The sequence below is a fragment of the Palaemon carinicauda genome, chromosome 15 (assembly GCF_036898095.1).
Source record: "Palaemon carinicauda isolate YSFRI2023 chromosome 15, ASM3689809v2, whole genome shotgun sequence".
NCBI classification, from domain to species: domain Eukaryota; kingdom Metazoa; phylum Arthropoda; class Malacostraca; order Decapoda; family Palaemonidae; genus Palaemon; species Palaemon carinicauda.
This window is the reverse complement of record NC_090739.1, coordinates 17,533,739-17,550,801: the sequence shown is the minus strand read 5'-3', so window position 1 is coordinate 17,550,801 and position 17,063 is coordinate 17,533,739. Positions and strand designations below refer to the sequence as shown.

General features: G+C 43.1%; 1 protein-coding gene across 2 annotated transcripts in view; it reads left to right on the top strand.

Annotated features, from left to right (window-relative positions):
- The window catches only part of Vps50 (vacuolar protein sorting 50), a 244,468-nt gene that overhangs the window by 13,496 nt on the left and 213,909 nt on the right, over window positions 1-17,063 (top strand). For both annotated transcript variants that reach the window (XM_068388162.1, XM_068388161.1), the window contains exon 3: window positions 8,266-8,426. In XM_068388162.1, the coding sequence (XP_068244263.1) occupies window positions 8,266-8,426 (161 nt within the window). The remainder of the gene's footprint in view (window positions 1-8,265; window positions 8,427-17,063) is intronic.

The following is a 17,063-nucleotide window of genomic DNA, read 5'->3' as shown; positions in this document are numbered from 1 at the left end:
CTAACTTACAAGCATAAGTATTTAATTTTTATAATGTAAGGGAAATATATTATTTTTAAGTAAATATTTGTCCTATTAGTATACTTTCTTTAGATAATCATCGATCATTTTCAGAGATTAAAACTAGTGTACAGTCAATTTACGCTACGTAGTACTCATGACGATCGTTATAGTTCCACAAATACTTTGTATCGTTATTTAATATTTCAATATTGGGAATGGTAATATTAATCGTATAGCCTATTGAATTCTCATTCTAGCCCTTGGCGAAAGAGTAGAATCTCTCGCAGCGGGCAGCTCTAAATTATGTCTGATGTGAAAGAGTTAAAAGTGCTAGTTTCAGTGCTTAAATCAGTGCAGTGGAGGGTGCGGCTGCTCGGACCTGTCGTTCTCCTAGCCCTGGACCTCTTCCATGCTCCCCAACCCTTGGGAGAAGGAATGTCAACAGGCGAAGGGAGGCGAGAGGCGTTATCCCCCGAGCAGTCGTCCCCTCAAGCGTACCTGTTGACGCTTCCCAGGACGCTCACCCTCGCCATGGGAAAGGCGAGGTATAAGTGTTATCTTCGCCATCAGATGACGCAGTTCACAGACGAGGCTGGCATCTTACGTTTTTCCCTTCCTGCTAGACAAGAAGAGAGTTGCTCGTCATGACGCTCGAGTCTCAAGATTCTAAACGCCTTGATGCCTAGCGTCAGGAAGCCAAGCGTCAAGGGTTCATGACGCCGAGTGTCATGGAGTTGGACTACATCACGTCAAGCATCGAGTAGTTGGAAGTCAGAACTGTGACGAGAAGTAAGAGCCTCGGATATTATGAAACCGAGCGTCGAGATCGCGAACGTCATAGTTCCGAGCGTCAAGATCGCGAACGTCATAGCTCCGAGCGTCTAGCGTTGGAACAACGTGACACCAGGCGTCATGATATTGGACTCCTTGTTGCCAGAAGTCAGGATATTGGACTCCTTGTCGCCAGAAGTCAGGATAAGACCGGAGTTAGGACAGTGAGACGCGGACTCGCCGCAAGTTGCAGCGCTCACAGACGCTCCCTCACAGCAAGCTGGACGCGTGACGGGAGGTGACAAGGATCGTGACGCTCCCTCGCAGCATGCATAACGCACGCATGCATGACGCTCCCTCGCAGCATGCTGGACGCATGCATGACGCACGCAAGCAGGACGAGGCTTGTGATTCCCCCACTCGTTCAACATCGGAAATCGCCAATCCTTTGGAAGAGATCTCAGAGGAGGAGACGCAAGAAACTCTAAATGAGGCGGATCTGTAAAGATTACTTGCAGTATTGGCGGACTTATTTCCGAATGATTTTCAGGAGGCTGTTCCTCGGAGCCCGCCCTCGCAGTTTATGAAGGGTAGACCCCAGAAGTCTTCCTCCTTCAAGAAGACAGTTTTAGCCAGATCGGTGAAGAGGGCTTTTTCGACGTTGAACGACTGGATTTTGAAGAAAAAGGAACAGGGAAGGACAACCTTTAACTTTCCCCCAACGAGATTGGCTTCTAGATCTAGCGTGTAGTACGAGACTGGGGAGGCTCTCGGCTTGGGAGTTCGTGCCTCTTCCCAAGGGGACTTTCTCCAGACTCGTAGATGCCTCGCGTAGAACAGCCATGACTAAGGCTAAAGTCATGTGGTGCACATCGGAAAATGACCTCTTGCTGAAAGGCGTCTTCAGGACAATTCAAGTCTTCAGCTTGATGGACTGGGCTCTCGGAGCCCTCGCAGATGTTACGGACAAGAAGAACGAGATGCAAATGCACCTTTTTGCTTGTCTCGATAAAGCTGGGAGGGACGGGACAGTCGAACTCACAGCCCTTTTCACAGCAGGTATTATTAAGAAAAGAACTATGCTGTTTCTTTCCTGTCATCAGGAGTGACTCTCGCTCAGAGAGCAGAGCTCTTGTATGCTCCCTTGACCAAATACCTCTTCCCTTCAGAGCTAGTGAAGGACTTATCGGCAGCTCTTGCGCACAAGCAACGCAAGATCTGTTTACAAGGACTGCGAGGAAAGTTCTTCCGGCAAACTTTTTAGCCAGGAAGGAGAAGGAAGCTCCTCCCACGCGTCAACCCTTTCGTGGGAGAGCCCTTTCAGGAGGAAGCCAGAGAATGGCTGCTGAAGGGCAACCTTTTAAAACCCCAAACAGTAACCGAAACCCAAAAAGTGAACTTAACAACCTCCAGACACAAGTGGGAGCCAGATTATCCCACTACTGACAGGAGTGGAGCCAAAGGGTAGTGGACGATTGGACAGTCAAAGTACTGAAGGAAGGATACAAATCCCCTTCCTAAGGAAGCCTCCTCTTTCGCCAGAGCCGTTAGAGTTGACAGCTACATACTCGGGGAGCAAAGCAGTAGCTCTTCAAGAGCAGGTAACCAGATTCTGTCGAAAGCTGCAATAGAAGTGGTAGAGGACCCCTCGTCAGAGGAATTTTACAACAGACTATTTCTGGTACCTAAGAACTCGGGGGATTGGAGACCCATTCTGGACGTAAGTCCACTGAACAAGTGAGTGAGCAAAGTCAAGTTTGCTATGGAGACATCTGCGTCAGTCCTAGCAGGCACCAGACAAGGAGACTGGATGGTGTCGATAGACCTGCCGGACGCGTATTTTCACGTCCCAATTCACCTGAACTACAGGAAATATCTGAAATTTGTACATCACACCAACTTTTCAGTTCAGAGCACTTTGTTTTGGACTAAGCACGGTCCCTTACGTTTTCACACGAGTGGTATCGAATGTAGCTCTCTGGTTACATCTGGAAGGGGTACAAATATCGATGTACCTGGATGACTGGCTAATCAGAGCCAGGTTGCAAGAATAAGTGTCTTGAGGATCTACAAGTGACTACATCTACGTCCACTTCAGTTCCATCTGTCAAGTTATTGGACAAGAGACCAAGACCTAGAGACGTGGATTCCGATTCCTCTGGGAATCAGGAATCAGTTGAGTTGGTGGGACGACACCAACAAGCTACTAGAAGGCTTTGAACTTCGTCAGAAGAACCCCGACCTAGTGTTGTATTCAGACGCATCAGACGTGGGGTGGGGTGCAACACTGGGGAAGGACGAGATTTCGGGTCTATGGGAAGACCATCAGAGGAAATAGCACATAAACGTGAAGGAACTGGTGGCCATTCATCTAGCGCTAATACTTCCAGGAGGAGGTCCAAAACAAGGTAGTACAGGTCAACGCAGACAACACCACAGCGTTGGCCTACATCATGAAACAGGGAGGCACTCATTCGGATTCCCTTTACGAGGCAGCAAAGATCTCCTGCTGTGGGCAAAAGCGAACAATATAACTCTGATAACCCGCTTCATAGAGGTAGAGAAGAATGTCAGAGCGGATCTTCTCAGCAGAGGAAGACAGGTTCTCACGACAGAATGGACCCTGCATCACGAGGTGTGCAGCAGGCTTTGGAATCTGTGGGGGGAACTGTCAATAGACCTCTTTGCGACGCAGAGAACAAGAGGTTACCTGTTTACTGCTCTCCAGTCCTAGACCAGGAAGCAGTGGCAGTAGACGCCTTTCTCATGGAGTGGGAAGGACTAGACACGTACGCCTTTCCCCCCATTCAGGATCCTAGACAGAGTCATGTAGAAGTTCAGGAAGTCAAACAACGCCTGCATGACCATGATAGCTCCGTTTTGGCCCATGAGACCCTGGATCACAGAAGTGATGAAGTGGCTAGTAGACACCCCCAGATCGTTACCTTGTCGGAACGATCTACTCAGACAGCCACATATAGAGAGATAGCATCAAAATCTCCTCGCTCTCATCTGACTGCCTTTCGACTATCGGGAAAACTGGCAAGAGCGAAGGGCTTTTCGAGGGAAGCTGCAAAAGCAATCGTGGGAGCGTGGAGGATGTCCACAATCAAGGAGTAACAGTCAAAGTGGGACGTGTTCAGGTAATGGTGCAGAGTTCACAACATTTCCTCTTCCAGTACCTCTCTAACTCAACTGGCAGATTTTCTGTTACACTTAAGAACCCAAGAGAAACTAGCAGTATCAACCATCAAGGGATACCGCAGCATGCTAGCTTCCGGCTTCCGTCACCGAGATATTGACATGTCGGGAGACAAGGATCTCTCGGACCTCATAAGGTCCTTTGAGACAGTTAAGAGGAAGGACAACCCAACCCCCTCTTGGAATTTGGATGTAGTCCTGATGTTTTTAACCTCGAGCAGGTTTGAACCTCTCGACAAGGCTTGTGGAGGGATCTCAGTAAGAAGACCCTATTCCTGGTTGTGTTGGCAATAGCCAAGAGGATAGGAGAATTGCAAGCCTTTAGCAAAAATGTAGGCTTCAATGGAGAGAATGCAGTCTGCTCGCTGCAACTAGGTTTTCTCGCCAAGAACGAGAATCCTTCTCAGCCATGGCCCAGATCCTTTACCATACCAGGGTTAACTCATTTAGTAGGACAGGAAAAGGAGAGAGGCCTTTGTCCAGTGAAGGCTCTAAAATTTTATCTGCAGAGGACCAAAAACTTGAGAGGACAGGCAGACAACCTCTGGTGCTCGGTGAAGAAACCTTCGTTACCCTTGTCAAAGAATGCACTGGCGTTCCTTATCAAGGATTTAATAAGGGAAGCTCACCAGAGCTGTGACGAGAAAAGCTTCCCAATCCTCAAAGTCAAAGCACACGAAGTAAGAGCTGTGGCAACTTCGATGGCTTATAGACACAACAAGTCTATGAAGCGATTTTGGAAGCGACATTCTGGCGAAGCAAATCAATCTTCGCAGATTGTTACCTAAAGAGGTACAGACCCAATATGAGGATTGTTGTTCCCTGGGTCCGTACGTTGCCTCCGGCGCCATAGTCGGAGAAGGTACTACTGCCTCTAACCTATAACCTTGTTTATACCCTTGCCTTTTCTTGAACTTGTTCTCACAGGTTGTTTGTGAAGGTTGCTGCAACCTTCCACATCCTGGGATGCAAGTCTAAGTTAGGTTTATGGAGTGTGTTTTTAGTGTGTTAATGGGTCAGGTGGTCAGATCATTGTCCTTGGCTATGCCAGGATAGCAAGGGTGGTGGTCTAGTAATGTTAAGGTCAAGGACCGTGTGACAGCCCCACAGAGACTTTCTACAGCCCCCTGGGTGGATCGCTGTGTCTCTCAAGGAATGCAGGCAAATTAGGCAGGAAAACTATGAAGCCAGCTTCCTTATCAGGTAGGAACCAGATTGTTGGTACAGCTAATTTGTACCGATTAATAATTATACGAATTCCCGACGGTGTTGCGGTTTTCTAACCCACCACCAATGGTGTCAATCAGCTATATATATGTAACTACCAGGGAAGTTAGATATTTAAAAATGGTATTTTCATTTTGAAATAAATTTTTGAATATACTTACCTGGTAGTTACATATATAAAAGGTCCCTCCCTCCTCCCCTCTGAAAACAGGGGCATGGAATTTCTGAGGACAAATGGGAATGGTTCCATGTACCTGGATAGAGGGAGCACAGTTGTGATCACCTGGCCACCTATCGGCGATTGCAGCGAATTTTGAATTTCTGCCGTGCGCGCGACGAATTGGCGGGATAAAGTTATATATATGTAACTACCAGGTAAGTATATTTAAAGATTTATTTTAAAATGAAAATACCATTTTTATTACAGTTACTCTGATCCCCTTTCTCCCGTAGATGTCGACTGGGGAAGGGAGGGTGCAATACTTATTTTTATGTTGTTCCCTCGGGGTTCCTCTTTGGAGTTCCTCCCTAGGGAATTTTCTGTTAAATAATTAATTTTATTTTTTCCCAGTTAACTATGCAATTTTTCTTCGTTCGACTAAGATTGCCGACGAAGCAGAGCTGTTCTGTTCATGCCTGGGGAATCTGCTGTCACTGCTGTCCCTCAGAGGACGTAGTCATGGGCGTCATCCCTTCTCTCAGAAGTACGCCTGTGACAACATGACCAGCACTTCAGATCATCTTAGAATGCTAACCAGGTGGTTCGCCTCCAGGGGTTGGACAACTTCCCCTTCCGAGGGAAAGTTTCCTCCCCAGGTGTGAGGTTGTTTCTCCCTTCCGAGGGAGAACTTCCCTCATCTTAATAGATTCATCATCTCCGACTGCTGTTGCTGCCTTCGCCCAGACTGCTCTCCCCCCTTGTTGTATCTCTCTTCCTTCAGGGGCGGAGCACAGTCTTAGGCAAGTCTCTTCTACGAAGCGTTCACCTCTCTCATTCGCAAGATGCCACTCATAGAGACTCCTCTTCGGAGGATCGCTACTGTTGAAGGTCAGCTTGCTGATCCACCAGCCCTAATGGCTGTCATCAAGACTCTTCTATGAAGTGTTCACCTCTCTCATTCGCGAGAGAGGCCACTCATAGAGACTCCTCTTCGGAGGATCGCTACTGTTGAAGGTCAGGTTGCTGATCCACCGGCCCTAATGGGCTTCATCAAGTCTCTTCTAGGAAGTGTTCACCTCGCTCGTTCCCGAGCGAGTCCACTCATAGAGACTCCACTTTGGAGGATCACTACTGTTGAAGGTCAGCTTGCTGATCCACCGGCCCTAATGGGCATCATCAAGTCTTTACTACGAAGTGATCACCCCTCTCGTTCGCGAGAGAGGCCACTCATAGAGACGACTCTTCGGAGGATCGCTACTGTTGAAGGTCAGCTTGCTGATCCACCGGCCCTAATGGGTGTCATTATGGGCGATATCCCTTCTCTGAGAAGTACGCCCGTGGCAACACCTGATCAGCACTTCATCTTCGAGGAAGGTTGTTTCCCCCTTCCGAGCGAGAACTGCCTGCAGCTTAACTTTTTCACAGACTCCGACTGCTGTTGCTGTCTCTGCCTCGACTACTCTGCCCCCTTGCTGAGTCTCTTTCCTTCAGGGGTGGAGCACAGTCTTAGGCAAGTCTCTCTTACAAAGTGTTCACCTCTCTCATTCGCGAGAGAGGCCACTCATAGAGACACCTCTTCGGAGGATCATTCTGCTAAGGTCAGCTTGCTGGTCCACCGGCCCTCATGGTTGTCATCAGTTCCTGATCATTCTACCAGCAGACCTACCAGCGCAACCTTGCGCTGCAGCTTAGTCCGTGGACTTCGGTCCTGGACTCTTGTATGGACCTTTCATGGTTGCCATCGGTGGATGTTCGCCCTTCCAAAGGGCACGCCCCATTTCCTAATCGTCCTGCCAGCTGACCTGCCGACCTACCAATGCAACCTTACGCTACAGTTAGTCCTTGGACTAACTGTAGCATTACATTTTGGACATTATATCCCTTGGGGATATAGGTTCCTCCATAAAAGTCTGTCTAAATCACAGAAGCATTAGTCTCACTTGAAATTTAGGTCATAGGAGGTGTATTGGAATCAGCACTCTTGCTCCTCCTAAGGGTCGAGTGTTCTGACATCCCAGGATTTTAAACCTGCCAGTTTTGTTATAAGAACTTTTCCCTCCTAAGGATTTGTCTTTTCTTAAAGGACGAGGGTTTCTATTTGTGTAGGAACAAATCACAAATTTTTAAGGTAATTTGTATTTTTCCTAACTATACAAACCTGAGTCCTTCAAGTTATGCTTCCTGCCTCTTCCATTCCATAATGGATGGTCAAACTAGTTACTCAATGAGCTGTCAGGGGCATGGGCATTCCCTTGCAACTCACCAGTAACTATATTACTGACCCCTCATTATAAATTTTACAGCTGAGTTTCCAGCTTTGCTGAAATCATATAGTTCTGTTTAGTATCAAATTATAAAAGTGAAAAGGAGGCTTAAAAGCATTTGAATTATGTTTCAACTTAACAAAGGGTCACATATAAAAGTATGAATAAAATTATATGTGTGTTAAATAAAGAAAAGCAATACTGGGCCATTTCAAAAAGGGAATTTGCATCGTTAATCACAGAAACGTAAATATAGGAAATTAAGGCAAAAGAATCTATAGATTAAGAAACAAGAAGAAAAACAACAACTTCAGTGACCTGCATGAGGAAGCCATAAAAGACAACAATATAACACACTCAAAAGAGACAAATTACATCCATATCAGGATGGTAATAATATGAGTAAGATGAATGGAATGAAATTAAGTGAATAGAAAGCAAAGAAATTTTACTCAGAAAGTATCCTGAAAAACATCAGGATAAAATTAAGGCAGTGCCAGTAGCCATGCCTAGTGGGGATTATGATGCAAACAACAAAAGCTTTATCAAAAATATTTTAGAAAATTTTATAGTATAAATAGGTATACATAGTAACTAAAACTTCATAAATTCTGTCTTTAATCACAATTTTTATTGCAGGTTCCCATCGTGACAAACACAGCCCTGACTATTCTTAGATTAATTGGTAAATATATCCAAATGATGAGACTTTTGCAGCCTATAGCATTTGATGTGATGATATCTCTCAGCCACTTGTTTGACTATTACTTATACAGTGTCTTCACTTTTTTTGGCCCAAGGTAAGGTTATACTTTATGGGTTACTGTATTAAATTGTTACAGTATATTCATTATGAGTAGTATTTGTTGTTTTCATGTGTAAGTATATTGAGTTAAAAAAGCAAAAGTTTTACGACACTATTTCGCAATATCTTACGGAAAAATGACTTGGCAAAAAAATTAAAAAAAATTAAAAAGGGACACTCGCGGTAAAATGCCCGACATTCTAATATACGACATCTCAGATAAAAAAAAAGACATGCACGTGTTAGCCCAACCATCAAGGCACACTTTCTAACACATAAACATGAAAAAAAAATGAATAATATACGGCAATTCCTTACTACGTAGTAATTTTTACAAATATTGAAAAAAAAACAGAAATTGGTAACCGCAGTTAAATACCCAATATACCAATAACTACGTCGTATCTGACAAAAACAAAGTCATGCATGGGTAGCCAGATCATCTACACACACTTTCCAACACTAAACAAGCAAAAGTTTTACGACACTATTTGGCAATATCTTACGGAAAAATGACTTGGAAAAAAAATGAAAAAAAATGAAAAAGGGGCACTCGCGGTAAAATGGTCCTCGTGGTGATGAACGACATTTTAACTAAAAAAAAAAACATGCACATGGTAGCCAAACAATCCACCAAGACTTTCCACAACTGATAACCTATACAAGTTGCACCATTCTACGACAATTTCATAATACGTAATAACTTTGATAATTATGCAAACTACCTCAGAAGGGTAAACTCGGACGCGAACGACCCCGACGCGTCTCAGAAATCGGGGAAGGAGTACAGCTACAGCAATGCACATCTGGACACTACTAGAGCGTGTAGGGGAGACACCTCCTGCAGGTCGATCACCCACAAATTCAGTCACAGGGGTGAGTCACGTGAGAAAAACCTGTTTTTTTTTGACGCTCGGGGTCGCAAACGACCCACCGTACCTATCCAGGGTTAACCCTGGATAGGTACGGTCCTCGGACACCCCTTTAAGGGTATACTCGGACGCGAACGACCCCGACGCCAAAAAAAATTCTTGAAAAATCAGTTTTTGCAGTAACCTCCTTTTTTCTTTTGCCAAAAAAAACTTCAATGAATGCTTAAAACAACTGTAAAGATAAATACTACTCATCTGCAGAAAAACTATTTATTATAAATATTTTAAAAAATTAAGTAGAAAAAAAAAAAGACCTGACATAAAAATTCATAAAAAAAAAGTTTATACATATATACACAAATCCTTTTAGGAATTGATTCTTGAATGTTTAGGACACATCTTGATGTATTTTGGATGAAGTCAGACCCATGGAGGTGAAGATCTGAAATGAGAAAAAAAGGGTAACTTTTTTTGGCCAAAAAAAATTGTCCAAATTTCATGAATTTTTTTGGGTACCCAAATGAAATAGGAAGTGGCTAATTTCTTTAGGGAATAAACATATGTTATCCTAAAATAGAAATATGTAAAAAAATCTTCATTATTTTGTAAATTACATTTATATCAGGGGCCATATCTAAAGGTAATTTTTTGAGTACTTGGAAATTTTGTAGAAAAATACATATATTTAATATATAATATGATATTTATGCAGGTAAAAATATACCAAAATATCACAAATTCTATAGGGAACAAGAATATATATAGATAGGGCAGCTTACGCTTCGGATATGTCCACAAAATGGCCGCCAATCACACTGACTCAGACTCCCTAATCTGCCACTTGAAATGTAGGAAGGGTATGTCAATTTCAAGGTGTTATTTACTAATCTAATTATTATTGGATATGCATAAAAATTGTATGGTGGGTTGCTGGATAATTGTCGATTATTTTACGACTATAAAATTAAAATTCTGACCCAAAAAAATTTTTTTTGAAGGGAAATAAAATCGAAAAAAAAAAATGTAAAACAATATTTTAGCTAAAAAAATTTGATGATATTCAATCAAAAAAAAAGTAAACAAAATTTTCCGACAAATAAACATCTAGAGGAATCATTACTCTGTGATAGTTCCTTAGTACGTAGTAATTTTGAAAGAATTGGGAAAAAACGAAAAAATGGCAATCACCGGAAAATCGAACACATACCTATATATACGCCATATCTGGCTAAAAAAAAGATAGGCATGGGTAGCCAGATCATCTAGAAACACTTTCCAACACTATAAAAATATAAGTTTTGCGACACTACTTGCCAATTCCTTACGGTAACATGACTAAGCAAAAAAATGCAAAACAAATAAAAAGGGGCACTCGTGGAAAAATGGCCATTCTAATATACGGCATTTCAGAAAAAAAAAATTTCAGCCACGTGCTAGGCAAACCATCAAGGCATATTTTCCGACAAATAAACATATAAATGAAATATTACTCTGTGATAGTTCCTTAGTACGTAGTAATTTTGAAAGAAATGGGAAAAAACGAAAAAATGGCAATCACAGGAAAATCGAACACATACTTATATATACGCCATATCTGGCTAAAAAAAAAATAGGCATGGGTAGCCAGATCATCTAGAAACACTTTCCAACACTATAAAAATATAAGTTTTGCGACACTACTTGCCAATTCCTTACGGTAACATGACTAAGCAAAAAAATGCAAAACAAATAAAAAGGGGCACTCGCGGAAAAATGCCCAACATTCTAATATACGGCATCTCAGATAAAAAAAAAAGACATGCACGTGTTAGCCCAACCATCAAGGCACACTTTCTAACACATAAACATGAAAAAAAAATCAATAATATACGGCAATTCCTTACTACGTAGTAAATTTTTACAAATATTGAAAAAAAAACAGAAATTGGTAACCGCAGTTAAATACCCAATATACCAATAACTACGTCGTATCTGACAAAAACAAAATCACGCATGGGTAGCCAGATCATCTAGACACACTTTCCAACATTAAAAATTGAAAGTTTTAATAAAACAAGGTTATAAGTAAACACCCTCAATACAAAAATGAGCTCGCAAATAATCAATTCTAATAATAACTTGTTTACAAGATAACCCACTATCTCCCCTAGAATGCTGATTGGTACCAATACTAATTATAGATGCGAGTATTGTCACCATTAGAAATGTTTACAAGATGAAAATGATAAACATTCAACTTGAAGTCTTATTAACATCTCAAGTAAAAAACTAACAATAGTGTGTAAGAGATGAGCAACCTTAACAGGAAATTGGTGTGCAAAACATTAGAATTCAGTTAACGTTCTGCTATAAGAATGTAATATCCAGTGTTGTTCAAGGTAGTGTTCTTAGCCCATTACTTTTCATACTATATACGCATGGTATGTGGTTTGGCCTAGAAAACAAGCTTGTTACATATGCAGATGCTAATACTCTCTTTATCAATTCAATCTCCACATTGTAGACCAATGGTTGCAGAATTCCTTAATAGATATCTAGCTAAAATTAGCACTTTGTGCAAATTATGGAGCATGTGAGCTGAACCCAAACAAAACTCAAAGTATGATTATAAGTAGGTTGAGGATGTTGGGTCCTCAACTTCTAGATCTTTGCATTTATGATGTCTCTTTAACTATATACAGTACAAGTCATTTGAAATTCCGAGTGTGATTCTTGATTGCAAATTTACTTTTAAGCGGTATATTCTGTCTGATTCTTCTTTAATTACATAAAAAAATGGCTTATTGTTAAAATCTTTTGATTCTTGGTGATCATTCCATCCTTAAGAAATTTCTCTGATTCATTCATTCCACCTTATTTCGAGTTCCTATTGTTCTTTAGCTTGGTCTTCAGCTACTGAGTCTCATCTTAATTTATTCCTGAGCTGGATATTAATCTCTGGCACCATCGTTCAGTTTTTTATGCATGTTGTATATTTTTCATAATTCAGATTATCCATTGCACTGAAATGTTTCCAGAATGCATAATCTTGTACAGAGTACTAAATAAATTTGGATTATCAGTAATATTAGGGAAAGTCCAATCAAGGATAGAATATGTATCATGGAAACTATATTTGTTCCTATGCATATACAAACCTTTCCTTCTTTAAAACAAGGATACTGTATGTTTACAGTGGCACTGGAATCGCCATTGAAATGTTAACAAGGTACAGTAGTTAGTTAACAATAGATGGTGGGAGGGAGACTCCCTTCTACCACCTCTCACAGAATAGCTAATTTTGTCTGGCTGCAATGGGTACAGTTTCACTGGCATGTTGCTCTGTTTCTCTACTGTTGGATCTTTCCATAAATATAATTGTAGTAAATGTTGATTTTCAATTTTTGTTAGTTTCCGTGCTTGTAAGTGGAAGCGTGCTGGAAGGTAAGCATGGGGTGAGGATAATTTTGTCCCTATGAGGATACAATCCTTCAATATCATATATATTTTGTACCTTTGTGAAGGTATGTTTGTAAGGATGCCCCCCTTTGGAGTGTTATTGCTCTTATGATCAGGAAGACGATGAACCGAGAACGTAACTCATCTTAAATATCTTGAGAATGAACAAGAGCGATCAGAACTCGACAAAGAACATTCTGTCATAACTACAAAAAACAATTCAAAAGTTGCATGTATGAGATGATTCTTCTATTATTGCTGCTCGGAGGTTGAAAGAGTTATGCTCTGAGCAATCTTGGATGGAAGCTAATACATAGGAAAATGGGGTAGAAATCCTGTAAACACTGTTTTTCAATATTAATCTTACCCGATAATCATGTAGCTGTCAACTCTGTTGCCGACAGAAATCTACGGTCGGGATACGCCAGCGATTGCTATACAGGTGGGGGTGAACACAACAGCGCCATCTGTGGTCAGGTACTCCAGTACTTCTTGTCAACACCACCTCAATTTTTCCTCTGTCGTGCCTCCGGCTAGACCTACATGGATACGCTGTTGATTCTGGAGTTATTGCTCACGATTTGGTGATGTATTTGCTCTAGAGTTTAGCCTTCGCTATTCAGGAAGCTTTATCATTAGCTTAGCAAGTTTTTGGAATTAATTTGATTTAATTTTTTATTTAATTTTGGTGACGAAGAGAGTATGAACTCTCTTTCACTTTTAATGGCCGACCCTTCCCTTAGACGGAAGTGTTGGTGTCGAAGAGAGTATAGACTCTCTTTCTTAATTTCGCTTAACAAAAGTTATAGATTTATTTTATATCTCTCCGCCTTTTTTAGGCCTCTTCGATTAATTTCCTTTTATTATAAACTTATTAAAATTAATTTTTATATTTGTTTATATTCGACCTTTCCTAATAGTAGGCGGTCTTTTCTTGGAACCGAAGTTAATTAACATTGAGCCCGTCATTTCGTTTTTACCTGTTAACATATTATGCTATTTTAATGTTTTTGAAAGAATTTCTTTGATAGTCTCGTACTGTTTTCAAAGTTGAACTAACGTTTTGTTTTGTCTCTGCAGTTGTTGACGTTCAGAACGTTCAACTTGCGCTCTATCGTTACGATAGAGAGAGAGTATTCACGGTGTCACGTTGCAGTAAGAGTAAACCGATTCTAGCGTTTTGTTCATTCTTTCTTAGCTTAAATGGTTTTAATTCTAATAAAGGAACTTTTTATTTGGGAAATCTTTCAGTTTTTTTCCTTTTACAATAATATGTTTTAACGATATATATAATTGGGCTCATCTCTCAGGTTCTAAGTCAAGAGAGAGAGAGAGAGAGATAGAGACGGAGGGAGAGAGAGGAGGATAAACGTTTCGTTCAAGCGGGTAACGTTGTTATCGTTTTTGCTCTTCTCCCTAGTCTCTTTAGGGGAAGAAGGTAAACGTTTCTAGAGTTTTATTCTTGTTCCCAGGCTTTATGCGGTGAGAGATTTTAAACGTAGTTTATTTGATCTAGTGTTTAGTCTCTTTTCCAGCCACTGAATTATTTATCTTTCATTATGTTTTTCTGTTACATTGTAATACTGTTTTCGCAATTACTAACTTTTAATGAAGGATAGAATTGCGCGTTTCAGGTACAAACCACTTAAAGTTTCGAGTTCAGTGAAATAAGTGCAAACAGAAAATCAAAAGTGATAAAGTGATAAGCGCAAAGTGTTACAGTGTTGCGTTCGAGGGTTCGTCTGTTCGTGCCAGTTGTTCGCCTAGTCTGGGACCTCTTACAAGCTCCCAAGCAGGGGAGAAGTAACGTCGAAGGACTTATGGGTTCATCAGGCCTTGATCGACGAACAGACGTTTCCCTCCGTGGTTTCGGGTGTAACCAACTCACGTAGCCGACGTGATCACCCCACCCACACAAAGACGAGAGAGCCCATTTATTCCTCGTCTGCGGAAGAGGTTTCTCGCAGAAACCATGGACCAAATCTTGCAGCTTTTAAGTGCAAGTCGGTCCCTTCCGCGCAAGTCCAACTCCTAGGTGGAGCCATTAGCACTGGGTCAGTTCGGACTTGCTGCAGTACGACAACTGCACACCTCCCAGAGAGGCAAGGTGGTACCGCAACAGGCAGTAACTCCGTCTGTTGCCGCACCAGCTGTTTTAGACCCTCAGTCTCAACGGACAGTAGCTACGTTTGTTGTTGTCTTTCTTAGACTCTAGTGGTCTATGCTGCAGACAATGCAGTCTCAGCTTGCGGTGTTGATGCAGGAGTTTCAGGCAGAGAAGGTTTGCACACCTCCTGCGAGCGCTCCTCCACCTCTGCGCAGTCCACCCTGCCAGACGTATGATGTTGAGGCTCCTCCTGCCTCCATGCGTGAGCTGCCGCATTGGGAGTTGCCAGGTACCAGCGCTATGCAGCAACCTCCACTTTCCTTGAGGCAGGAGCCTCTTGCTATGCGGCAACTTCCTCAACCCTTGAGGCAGGAGCCTCATGCTTTGCAGCAACCTCCTCTTCCCTTGAGGCAGGAGCCTCATGCGTTGCGGCAACCTCCTCCATCCTTGAGGCAGCAGCCTCATGCGTTGCAGCAACCTCCACCATCCTTGAGGCAGCAGCCTCAGGCTATGCGGCAACCGCCTCAACTCTTGAGGCAAGAGCCTCAACTCTTGAGGCAAGAACCTCAACTCTTGAGGCAAGAGCCTCAACTCTTGAGGCAAGAGCCTCAACTCTTGAGGCAAGAACCTCAACTCTTGAGGCAAGAGCCTCAACTCTTGAGGCAAGAGCCTCAACTCTTGAGGCAAGAACCTCAACTCTTGAGGCAAGAGCCTCAACTCTTGAGGCAAGAGCCTCTCTCTGCGCAGCTACCTCCTCAACCCTTGAGGCAGACGCAACTCTTGAGGCAGGAACCTCATGCTATGCGGCAACCTCCTCTAACCATGAGGCAGGAGCCTCATGCTATGAGGAGCCTCATGCTATGCGGCATCCTCCTCAAACCATGAGGCAGGAGCCTCATGCTATGCGGCATCCTCCTCAACCCATGAGGCAGGAGCCTCATGCTATGAGGAGCCTCATGCTATGCGGCATCCTCCTCAACCCATGAGGCAGGGACCTCATGCTATGAGGAGCCTCATGCTATGCGGCATCCTCCTCAACCCATGAGGCAGGAGCCTCATGCTATGCGGCATCCTCCTCAACCCATGAGGCAGGAGCCTCATGCTATGAGGAGCCTCATGCTATGCGGCATCCTCCTCAACCCATGAGGCAGGGACCTCATGCTATGAGGAGCCTCATTCCATGCAGCATGAGCCTCATCCCATGCAGCATGAGCCTCATACCATGCAGCATGAGCCTCATCCCATGCAGCATGAGCCTCATCCCATGCAGCATAAGCCGCACGCCATGCAACATGCTCTGCTTACCTTACAGCATGCTCTACATACAGCATGCTCTGCATACCTTACAGCATGCTCCTCAGTCACACATCTTTGGTTGTTGCCAACTCACTAGACTGTCAAGCAGTTTCATAACGTTGCCTTCTAGTCTGCTGCTTTTGCACCAGTGAAACCCTCACTGATAGAACTTAGCTTTTCTCGGATATGGTTCCTGTAGATGAGAAAGTGCTATTCTCCCTCCTTCTGATATTCCCTTGAGGACTCTGTCATTTGGAGAGGAGCCTTTAGCTGCTTAGCCTCCTATGGACTTTTATTTAAGCATAACATGCTTCCAGGGAGGGTAATGGTTCCACTTCAGTCGCTAACCCCGTCTGTTACCACACCTGCTCCCATAGACCTTGAGCTTTGTTGCAAGACATGCAGTCCAAGCTTAGTCCTTGTTAGAGGATTTTTTGTTTACGGAGTCAGTGTGTCACTGGGAAGACGTTCAACAACCAGCAGAAGTGACTTGTTGTGACACAGTGCGGCAACCTCAGCAACCCGATAAGGAGTTGTCTGTACGACCCAGACAGTCTAGACAGCTTCGGGTTGTCGCTGTACTTCCTCGCTTCCCCATGGTTGACAGTTCACAGACTGTGCAGCAGTACCATGATCTTGTGTCCGGCTCCGTCAGACGACTGGCTTTTAAGAGCTCCCACAAGTCGTCGCTGTCTGGAGATTCTCAGATGGACTATGGATCTGACCAAGGAACTGTGCCTCCTGGTCAATTTTGAGGAGTCCCAGCTCGTCCCATCCCAGACCATTGTCTACCTGGGTATGGATCTTCAGAGTCGAGCTTTTCGGGCTTTTCCGTCGGCCCCAAGGATCTACTAAGCCCTAGAATGCATCCAGAGCATGCTGAGAAGGAACCGATGCTCAGTCAGGTAGTGGATGAGTC